This window comes from Ostrea edulis, chromosome 2, assembly GCF_947568905.1.
Source record: "Ostrea edulis chromosome 2, xbOstEdul1.1, whole genome shotgun sequence".
NCBI classification, from domain to species: Eukaryota; Metazoa; Mollusca; class Bivalvia; order Ostreida; family Ostreidae; genus Ostrea; species Ostrea edulis.
Window position 1 is genome coordinate 24,835,574 of NC_079165.1, and position 12,100 is coordinate 24,847,673.

Consider the following 12,100-nt stretch of genomic DNA (forward strand, 5'->3'; position numbering starts at 1 on the left):
TTGTGTTCTAATAGCATAACATAATGGTGGGAAGAAGTCATTTTGGTTACTTAGTTCTTAATGTTGAAATCAATTTTACAGGGTAGCAGTTACTTGAGATGACCGGCTGATTGATGAGAATAATTTCCCTAAGACTCTAACATTTTGTAGGACTTGGATAGCTCTATTGCTGTAGAAAATGTCAGGTTTGTTAATGAAATTATGTAAAATGTCTTATGCCTCATTCATGCAATGGCTGGGGCATATAGTGTTAACCCTCCTTAGCTCACATGAGCTGAAAGCTAAAGTGGGCTATTCTGATCACATTTTGTCCAGCATCAGTGTTTTCGTCTCTTCATAAACTGTTAACATTTTCAACTTTTTCTCAAACACCACAGGGCTAATATCAGCCAAACTTGCCTCAAAACATGCTTGGGTAAAGAGGATTCAAGTTTGTGCAAAATGGAGGACCATGCTCCATCCAAAGGGGAGGTAATAAAAATTAGGGTGGAGTCATTTAAAAATCTTCTCAAGATCCGCTGGGCCAGAAAAGTTTAAATTTATATAAATGCTTTCTGACATAGTGTAGATTCAAGTTTTCTCAAATTATGGCACCACGGAGTAAGATGGGGATAAAAAATGGTGGAGTCATATTAGAGGATCAGAAATATTGCATAGTAATAAATAGGAAAAATCTTCTCTTTTTGTAAAATGATGACCCTTGAGTAAAGGCTATTGTATAGCTACGACACAGCTAGTTTTATTTAGGTCATCTGAGTAAGGTGACCGATTGCAGTTGGTTGTCGTGCGTTGTTCGTCGTCCGTTAAGAATTGAACATTTTTAACTTCTTGATAACTACCTGTCCAATTCTTATCAAATTTAGGATGAAGCATCTTTAGGACAAGGGGGACATAAATTGTAAATTTCGGGACTTCAGCAGCCCTGGGGCATTAGGGGCATGCCAAAGACTGCCCAAAATTGACAAATTTTCAAAAATATTCTTCTCAAGAACCACACATGTTTAAGCAAAACTAAATGCATGGTGATGTAGAGCAGGAAGGCCTCTACCAAAATTGTAAATTTCATGATCCCCGGGGTAGGGGTTCTAACCCCAGAGCGGGGCCAAACTTGGTATATAGTGTTTATGTGTAAAACACTTAAATAACATCTTCTTTAGTGCTATTGATACTAAATTGAAAGTATAAATAGATATTTAGAAAGAACAGGTAGTCCTTTACCAAAATTGTAAATTTGATGATCCCAGGGGAAGGGGTATTTGGTATGAGGGTGGGGCCAAAATGGTCAGTTATTAAATGTGAACAATAGACATTTTTAACTTCTTGATAACTATCATTCCAATCTTTTCACATTTGGTATGAAACATTTTTGGAACAAGGGGAACATAAATTGTAAATTTCAGGATTCCTGCACCTCTGGGGCCTTAGGGGCAGACCAAAAACTGCCCAAAATTGACCAATTTTCAAAAAATCTTCTTTAAACACTTAAATAACATCTTTAGTGCTATTGATACTAAATTGAAACTACGTGTAAATAGATAGAGTAGTCCTTTACCAAAATTGTAAATTTGATGATCCCCAGAGTAGGGGTTCTAACCCCAGGGTGGGCCAAACTTAGTATATAATATTTATGTGTAAGTTTGCTGTTACTGTATTAAATCTAAATGCATACTTAGGAATAGCAGAAAAGGATGTACAAAAAATTGTGAATTTTACAACCCAGGGTTATGACTTTAGGATGGGTCCAAATTAGTCATATCTTTTGATGTTTTAATGTTAAAGAACACATCTCATGTTTTCAAAGTATACATTGAACATTACATACATTTCGTCTTCTTTATGCTTATAGTAATTAATTCTAATAGTTCGTTCATGGTAATTTTGCGATAATTAACCACAATACAGACTTAAATCTAAGCCCCGATTTCAAAAAGTCTAGTTAATTAGATAGGTAATCACATGGTACAGTGACGTCACATGTGCCCTTCGTATTGTGAAAGTACTGCGAGATGTTATTAAAAACTCAACTTTTAGGGACCTAATTTATTTACCATGGGCAAATTTAAAATTGATGTTGAAAACTTTTCCGAGTTTTGTATGAGTTCGCCACCAGTGCACACATACAACGATGTAAATACCCAAATATAGCGAGTAAAGCGTGTATGAAATCGGCAATATTGTGAGTAAATAATGTTTATATGGGTCGCTGTCTACAAACTGTTTGGTGATGTTATTCCTTTATACATCTGTAATTGGCGCTGTTTTTCTGAAATAAACAGTGCAATCATTATTTATTTTTGGATTAGACAAATTATGATACGTTAAATTGTTGACAACTGGGCCCTATGCCAAGCTATTGTCACGAGTGCATTTCGGAAAGAAAGAAAAAGACAACACACACACAAATCAATAAGAATAATCAAATTTAATAGAGCAATCTTATTACTATTTTGAATTGTGATATGCACGTCTTTAGGAATTACAAAGTGGGAGCACGGCGTTATACTAACGCACTCAAGATGCTACGAGTAACTCGGAGTTCAATAAGGAAATAATTTTATAATTCAATTTAAAGTTAGGAAATACAATATTCTATTATTTGTATAATTAAAAGTTCAATTATTTTGTATCTTTAATTTTTTTGTGTAAATCTACCAGTTGGTTAAAGTTAGATTGTAAGGTCGATATATGTTGTTAAAAGGTGAAGGTCAGTTGATCCGACCGTTTTCCCTATATAAATGATTTTAAAAACTTCTGATATTTTGAACACGGTAATCTCGAATACCCTGCTTATGTTGAAGTATTTTCAAGGTCCCATGCCCTAAATTCACCTGGTTTGTCTCAAAGTGCAGTCAATTTTTCGCTCTGCTTACCATACCTGGCATCGGAAGTTACAAATTCATTCCATAATGTTGGAAGGATTCACTAAGCACCAAGCTGTTGAACCATTTATGGTGACCTGGGTCTACTCGGAAAAGGCGAGCGTGGATTAGCGGTCATTAATTATAATTGGTGTAGCCGCAGGTGTGAATTTGTAACTTCCGATGCCAGGTATGGTACGCAGAGCGGAGAATTGAATGCACTTCGAGACAAACCAGGTGAATTTAGGGCATGGGACCTTGAAAATACTTCGACATAAGCGGGGTATTCGAGATTACCGTGTTCGAAATATCAGAAGTTTTTAAAATCATTTATATAGGGAAAACGGTCGGGACCGGCGGTCGACTTCGACTCAAGCGGGGTATTCGAGATAAACCATATTCGAGATACAGATATTTTACAGTATATCCAAAAAAAATGACAGTCCTTTTTTAAAAAATGATATTTAAAAAAAGATGAAAACAAAAACAAAAAATCCAGGAGCTGATGCCAGATTGTTATTCAATTAGATTGTTATGAAGAGAATAACTATGATGATTGTATAAGTACTGTCTATTGGATAGAAAGCTGTCCACATCTGTCTATTGGATAGAAAACTGTTCATATCTATCTATTGGATAGAACGCTGTCCACATCTGTCTATTGGATAGAAAACTGTCCACATATGTCTATTGGATAGAAAACTGTCCACATCTGTCTATTGGATAGAAAACTGTCCACATCTGTCTATGGGATAGAAAACTGTCCACATATCTCTATGGGATTGAAAACTGTCCACATCTGTCTATGGGATAGAAAGCTGTTCACATTTGTCTATTGGATAGAAAACTGTCCACATCTGTCTATTGGATAGAAAACTGTCCACATCTGTCTATGGGATAGAAAGCTGTTCACATTTGTCTATTGGATAGAAAACTGTCCACATCTGTCTATGGGATAGAAAGCTGTCCACATATCTCTATGGGATAGAAAACTGTCCACATCTGTCTATGGGATAGAAAGCTGTTCACATTTGTCTATTGGATAGAAAACTGTCCACATCTGTCTATTGGATAGAAAACTGTCCACATCTGTCTATTGGATAGAAAGCTGTCCACATCTGTCTATTGGATAGAAAACTGTCCACATCTGTCTATTGGATAGAAAACTGTCCACATCTGTCTATTGGATAGAAAGCTGTCCACATCTATCTATTGGATAGAAAACTGTCCACATATGTCTATTGATAGAAAGCTGTCCACATCTGTCTATTGGATAGAAAACTGTCCACATCTGAAAGGATTTTGTCTTTGTTTATGTTTAATATTATTTCTTCTCCAGTAAGATACTATGTTTGCTAGATTTTTATGCAGAAACATACTTTTATACAAATTCTTTAATAAATACCCCATTTACTTCTTTAAATCTGCTGTAAAAATCCCTATATTTGCCCTATAAACTGTATAAAAAAAAAAAATCCTATAATCCTATATTTTTAGACCAAAAGTGGCACGACACCCTGCTAGTGGTTGTGAAGAAGATGATAATGTAAAAAGTCAATAACAACAGATAAATTTCAACTGGAAAAGCTCACTTTGTATTGTGGATATTGGCCTGGATAGTTTTGTGTGTTTAGAGCACCTGACTATTACTCATGTAATACAGGGGTCTCGGGTTTGATTCCCGGTCCAGTCAAACCATAGATATCAATCTGGATATCTCGGTGGTTAGAGCACCTGACTAGTAATACAGGGGTCTCGGGTCCAATTCCTGGTCCAGTCATATCATGGGAACAAAGGGCCTTGGATTCGATTCCCGGTTCAGCCATATCTTCTTTTCCTTCCCATTACATTTACATATCACAGACTATCCTTGACAATTCAGTTTGATATGATTACACTTTGCTTATTTTGTAGGATGGTAGAGATTTAGATAAGTGGTGTGATGTTATTGATGGTAAACAGGAGACTGTGACCTTGAATCTGAAGATCTGTGATGAAGACTGGACGTTTGGGGTCACTCTCTGTTACAGTACTACAAATCTAAGTAAGTACTCAGTAATAATGTAAGACTGAATTCTGTATCATGTTTATCTAATATATACATTGTAAAATAAAATACATATTGAATTAATTCACAAACAGAATAATGTTCTGTTAAACTCACACACACAAGTACATGTTACACATCACAAACAGAGGACTGTAATGTACACAGGGCTGTAATTAACACAGGACTGTAATGTACACAGGGCTGTAATTAACACAGGACTGTAATGTACACAGGGCTGTAATTAACACAGGACTGTAATGTACACAGGGCTGTAATTAACACAGGACTGTAATTAACAAGCTGATGTAATTAACAAGTAGAAGGAATTAACACAGTTCTGTAAATTACAATGTGTTGAGCTGTGTAATTAACACTGTGTAGAGATGTGTAATTAATGCTGTAGAGATGTGTAATTAACATTGTGTCTATAGATATTGGATTTTCTTCACTTTAGCAGTGTTAAACTCAGCCACAAAGAGGTTGTCTCTGATGTCCACACATAAACCGAATGGAGACTTTAAATGACAGTGAATGTAACGGAGGAACTGTCCGTCCTGATCTAGGATGTGGATACGGTCATTGTTATCGTCTGCTGTCAGGATGTGACTCTGGCTGTCTGTAGTTATGCCGTATGGAGTAAATGATTGCTCGGTATTAGAGGGATGACCAGTGTATCTAAATCGGAGTTTTCCTGACTGATTGACCACCACTACTGCTCTAGCTGAAAAGTCAGCCACACAGATATCCAGGTTCTTGTTCTCACTGATGTGTTTATATAAACCACTAGATGAGTAGAGAGGACGACCCTGATCATCAAACTGAATGCTTTGTTTCTCTGTGGAGCCAGAGTAACGCACGACTTTGGATTGTTCTCTATCATCACTGTACATGGTAACCAGGAGATCGTTAGCCGCGGTACAGCAGACATTGAGAGGTCCCCACCCCTGTAGTGTGATCACGGTCTGTATTTTTTTGTTCTTAATAAGGTTTATAGTATGTTTATACTCGTCAGTATAAACAAGATCTCCGTCCCGTGTCACTGCTATGTCCCACGGTCTGTCCCCTGACTTGGTTTGTATTGATGTCAGTAGTTTACTCTGGAGGTTGAGCAGCTTCATGGTTTCGTTATTCCCGCATGTCCAGACTTGATCTTCACTCAGACAGCTAACACTGTATAGATTGTTATACCCAGTGTCTATGGTGACGGTGACGCGCGGCTCATCAAGCAGTGGTTTGACTGGAGGAGACGATACAGCTTCTGCTGACTTCATTGCATCGCCATGTTCTGTGTTAATGGATAATGGCAGCAGAGAACCGAACATTTCATTGAGCTGATCTTTGTTTATTTTCTGAGCAGAAAAACTCGGTAATGTGACTCGGACTTTAGGCGGTAATGTTCTAAATTCGGAATTCCTAGATTTGTAAGTAGAGGTTAAGGAGACGTCATTTGATTTTAGGATTGATTTCAAATCGGACATGATTTGTTTGAGTTCCGCCATTTTCTGTGTGATTTCATCTGTATTTTTATTTAGCGCGTCCAGATGTTTAGTTTTCATCTCCGCAATGGCAGATTTCCGTCGGTTGACAATGGCGGTGACCTCCCGGTGTAGGATTTCTCCTTGTTGATCGGCATCTGTCGTCAGTTTCCCGTATTTCGTTTCTAATTCGGCTTTCTCAGTTTCGACATTAGACACCATTTCTTCATACCGGGGATAAATTCTCGTCTCTAGTTCTTTTAGATCTTTTTGTAAACTTTCTGTTTTAGCTCCGAGTTTTTCCAGAATATCTGATATATCGTGACCTTTGTGTTTACCTGAAGTGACGCAGGTTAAACAGACAGGAATGCCACATTTTTCACAGTAAATTTCACAGTGTTTATCGGCGTGGTCTGGACATTTGTGGTAGTTTGGAGTAGACTTTATGTGTAAAAAGGGCACGACATTGTGTCTTTTAGACGAATCTGAGAGGTGCTCCCCAACACAGGCCTTGCATAAGTTTATATTACAAAGTTCACAATGACTTTGTAGGGGGACAGTTTCACAGAGGTCACAAAGTAGGACTTCCTGACCACTGCGCCGGGGGTGCATTTCTGATGGCGAGATCACACGAGAAGTTTACTGTTAATTAAATAAAAACAGAATTTCATTTAAAGATTTTGACAGATTAAAACAATTAACGAAATAGAATTATAGTATGATATAAAACACAGCGGTCATTACTATAATAATAATTTAGTCTCACCTTAAAATCCAACATGGCCTTCCTGTTCTTTCGACCTTCCGTCTAGTCCTGAGAATTAAATACTTGTGCGACGTGTCAGCCTGTATACACTATCAACGTGGCTTTCTAGACGTTTCGTCCCATAATCAATCCGTCCCTTAGTCGATTCGCCCCATTACCGATCCGTCCCTGGACTATCCGTCCCATAGTTAATACGTCCCCTAGTCCAGTCCTAGCCCAGAAAAAATTATATTTTTCCAAGTGCTATTTACAGTACTGAATTGGTTTGATTCATCTGCGTATTTCATCTTCATGGTGTGTGTGCCGCTGATGTCTTCTTTCATCAGGTAGTCATCCTTTAATATGCTCTATGGTATTTATGGCTTGATTGCAGACTAATTAACCTTGATCACATTTAATGTATATTAATCTTCTTGAGACTGTTTATCATAACAAATGTCTCTTCTTTTAAAAGCAAGAAAAACATACTTTGCCAAAGCATTTAAGGTATGTGTTCCTCCATATTGAAATAAGCTTTCGGTATTTCCCAAAAAGAAGAGATGTTTTGATATTTGACTGCTTTTCCTAAGATAATTATACACATCATAATATTCGATAAAGTGGGAATCATTTTCAATACAAAGAATATCTTCTGTTTTTAGACAAAATTTACATACTCTGTCTTTTCTTGGAATATTTCTATACCTGCCACATTCTATTTCCAAATCATGAGCAATTCTTTGAACTTCTGGAGTTTAAAAAAAAAACACAAAAAAAAACTTCTAATAGTTAGGTTACTGTAAGCTCGTAATTAATGATCAAAGGTTGCACAACAATGCAGTTATAAAAACTGTTTTCACTAAGGTGTTTTCACAATGATCAGTGGACATGGGACACACATTTACATTGATTGCTATACATAGTTGAATAACGATGTTTTTACAATAATTAATGAGCCCACATTTTCATAACCATTGCACTTTAAACAAAAATTATAAATCCTAGTTAAGGGTTGTATAAACAATTTTATTTACAGGTCTAACTTCGGCAGTTATCTAATTTTGATAACTATAACTGCAATATATATGCAAAAACTTCCCTTTTTCTTAAGTAATAATCTTTTATTATATCTTTGATAAAAAAAAATTGGAGGGGCCGGATCGACTAAGCAAAATGGACCGAATCGACCATGGGACGGACCTTCTAGGGACGGATCGACGTGGGACGGACCGACTGTGGGACGGAACGACCTGCTACCATCAACGTGTTATCGTTTGAGTAAATAGTATGGTTTGGCCTAGTTTATGTTGGGTAATTTTGCTAACATTTACGTCAGCCGTAAAGATTTCCTTTCATTAAAAAATTTGGAATCTGCAAATAATGTATAAATATAACTTCTTTGATTATATCCCTGTTTATATTCAATTTGGCCTTTTGTACAAATATAATCATATTTATAGTTAAAAAACGATTAGCAATATTCATTGGACGCCGGGGGGGGGGGGGGGGGGGGGGGGGGGGGGGGGGGGGGGGGAGTCATGCAGCGAACATTTGGGTTTGGGGGGGTTTCATGCAGCGGACCTCTGTTTTGGTATATTTGTGTTTTGATATACTTAACATATTATTTTCTATTGTAGAATGAGTTGAGTGGAATAATGAACCTCCAGATGTCTATGTACACGTTTATGAATAAACTTTGTTGTACTCGCCATGCGAGCTTATTCAATATTATGTGATTGAGTTTTATTTCCTTAATATTTTAGGATTTGTTGAATTAGTGCAGGGGCGGATCCAGGAAGTTTTCAAACCGGGGGGGGGGGAGGGGGGCTACCATTAATTTTCGTTTTCAAAAGAAGGAGGGGTCCGCCCTCAAATTGCGTTATTTAATAGTCTTTTGACGAAAGGGGGGAGTAGGTGTCCAACTCCCAGACCCCCCTCTGGATCCGACACTGTAGTGAATTACAACAGAGATTATAAAAAAGAAATTCCTTCCAGTGATTTATTTCATGTTCTGTGTTGTTATATGGCGGAACCAGAGGGGGGTTCCGGACTCCACCCCCCACCCCCCCCACTTTTTTTTTTGCGGAACAAAATGTTCAAGTTATTCAATTTTAACGAGACTTTGAGTCTAAATGATATGAAAGGTGGATACTTGCATGTAATTGCATCATTCAAATTTATCAACACCGGTATATCATTTAATTCTACGTAAATAAGACGAAACACTTATATATATAAATTATGATATATTCGTCAGATACTACACTAAAATTGTATTTAATGGCTGGTTAATACACTTCTTATGAAGTATGGTTTCACCATCGAAAGAATGATACAACCTCTGAATTATTTTATATGATTATTTTTGTGATTTTTCCCGGAATGATAAAAAAAAAGTGTTCTGTTTGCAAATAAGAGATTATTGCGTTCAGATTTCGCTGTGCATGATATGAATATCTAATAAAACATGCCTAAAAGATTCAGATGTAAACATTCTAATTTAAAAAAATATATTTATGAAAATTGAAAACGCTATTTCCTAGTATTTTTTAAATCTCCGAATATGATCTTTAAAAAAACATGTCAGAAAAGATATGTATCGAAGAAATATATTATAAAAAGAAATTGAAAAGAAATGACCAAATTTTAGATATAGTTACAATATTCAAACTGGAGAAAAAAAAGTATCGATCCCGATCAAAATTGGTAGTAATCACTAAAATAATTATATTGTAGCTGATTGTATGCACTGTTCATCAAGAAATTAGTTTCCTTTATAAAGTAGTTTAATTTTTATATCAAGGGAATGTAGTTTTCTGAGTACAATGTTCTCTATGACTATTTTTTTATAATCTGATCGTACTTGGTTCAGTTTAGATAAATCGTAATATTTCTAAATTTTGACCATTTCATTTCAATTTCTTTTTGAAATATATTTCTCTGATATATCTTTTTCCAAATTGACATGTTTTTAGAAGAGTTTATCCTTAGATTTAAAAAAAACATTAGCAAATAATATTTTAGATTTTCATAAATAATTTTTCGTTTAAAAAAATTAGAACGTCTATTTGAGTCGTTTAAGCTTGTTTTCTCTGATATTCATATTATGCATCAAATCACAGCGAAATGTGAAGTCTAGAGTATTTTATTTGGAAACAAAGTACCTTTTTTATCATACCGGGATAAATCACAAAAATTCATATAAAGTAATTGATAGCTTGTATCACCTTTTCGATGGTAAAATCACACTTCATAAGAGGTGTTTTAACGAGCCATTAAATAAAAATTTAATGTAATGAGCTACCTTAAGATTTCTTAAAAAGTATGAGTAACATAAAAGTTTTGTTCAAGAAGCAGACAATTTAAAAGTGAAACAAAACTGCCAAGAAATGCTCAGAATGCAGGATTTTACACCATTTACTGCAGAGTGTCTGGGGGCCTAGGCGGCCCCAGACCCCTGGCCTATTTGGAGTAACCTTTATTAAATCATCCTATTTTAATTTAAAATCAGATCTGAGTATAGGGATAACAATGGCTAGAACTGGGGAGACAGCAAACCAGTAAGGCATTTTCATGTATAAAAAGCGTCTCAAGATCCTCCTAACATATTACATATATATACACAAGCAAAAGATGTAAATGGGTGGGGGGGGGGGGGGGGGTGAAGATTGTGAAAAGTAGCTAAAAGATCAAGACACCCCCCTCACAATTTCCTGGATCCGCCTAGGTGTTTACACAACAATCCTCTGAAACCAAGTCACACTAATATTCTGTTTGATCAAAATATGTACATCATACGAAAGCCTATTAGTATGTAAAAAAAATAATAATAAATTCACATTTTATTATCTCGTAATTACGAGATCATTATCTCGTAATTACAAGATACTCATGTAAAGATAATCTTAATTTCGAATACCCGGATTAGCTGATCTCTATTGTGGTAAAAAAAAAGGGGGGGGGGGTTGCGTGGAATATACAAGTTATACACAGGCCGATCTTTGCATTATGCAGACACTTCCGATAAACAATTTATTTTCTTTGTGTCTCTTTCTCTCACATTCCAGCCCGTCTTGCTCTGTACTTTCTCACCACCTCTGATGTTTGTTTATATTCAGTCTGATTGATAGTTTTGTTTTTATTATACGATGCAAGCTTTAGTTCTCAGCATTTTTGGAGTTTCCTATATCCGTAGAATTCTAGCATTTTCTATTGTGACATTTTCTTTCTTTTTTTTCCACCCACATTCTAAAATCCACAATGAAATTACAAAATATTATCTTTTTAAAAAATATTATAGATTTAAGCTTTTATAATCGATGTTTTTTGGGGGGAGGGGGTCGCTATGCAAGTGTAGAATGACTTAATCATGAATGCAAACTTTTTCATATTTTTGAAGAAAAAAAAGCTACGAGATGAATTTTCAAATGAATGTTTTGACTTGCGCAAGAAAAGTAGAGTGCTATAACTATAATAATGTTTAACATGATTGTATGCCAACATGTTTGGTGAATCAATATATACATGTAGATCGAATTGAAAAATTATGCAGATCTCCATCTTCCTTCTTGATGAGAAATGTGTTGATGGTCACTGTGTTGATCAGGAAATGTATGACATATTTCTTCCATTTTTTTTTTTTTTTTGCTGGGTTGACCAACCGAATACTTAGATCATAACTAGCCAAACATGTCAACGCCTCGAAAAAAAATGATTCCTCTGAACAAAAATCAGAACATGTGTTAATTTAAAACCTGAATTTTGAAACTTATATCCAATACAATTATTTTCCTTCTGCTCCGAAAAACAGCCATGTCAAGTAAATCATTCAGTTTTTAATAAAAAAAAAATTGGGAATTGAAATACATAATTATATGATATGTACCCTCCACCGTTGTCAGAATTTGAACACTTTTAAATAACATTTAAAAACGCATCTTTTAAGACTTGCATATTATTAGTATTATAGGTG

The 12,100-nt window shown here is 35.6% G+C and overlaps 1 protein-coding gene and 1 long non-coding RNA gene across 2 annotated transcripts; one reads left to right on the forward strand and one right to left on the reverse strand.

The window, feature by feature from the left end:
* The first annotated feature begins 4,787 nt into the window (after positions 1-4,787).
* LOC125664229 (uncharacterized) lies at positions 4,788-8,853 on the forward strand. The gene is made up of 3 exons (XR_008800570.1): positions 4,788-4,902; positions 5,363-5,868; positions 8,766-8,853. It is a non-coding gene; the product is annotated as an uncharacterized LOC125664229 (long non-coding RNA).
* LOC125664215 (E3 ubiquitin-protein ligase TRIM71-like) lies at positions 4,933-7,258 on the reverse strand. The gene is made up of 2 exons (XM_056156476.1): positions 7,150-7,258; positions 4,933-7,025 (listed from the first exon to the last, which is right to left on the reverse strand). The coding sequence occupies exon 2, from the start codon at positions 6,993-6,995 to the stop codon at positions 5,334-5,336; it is 1,662 nt and encodes a 553-aa protein (XP_056012451.1). The 5' UTR covers positions 6,996-7,025; positions 7,150-7,258; the 3' UTR covers positions 4,933-5,333.
* Positions 8,854-12,100: the final 3,247 nt, after the last annotated feature.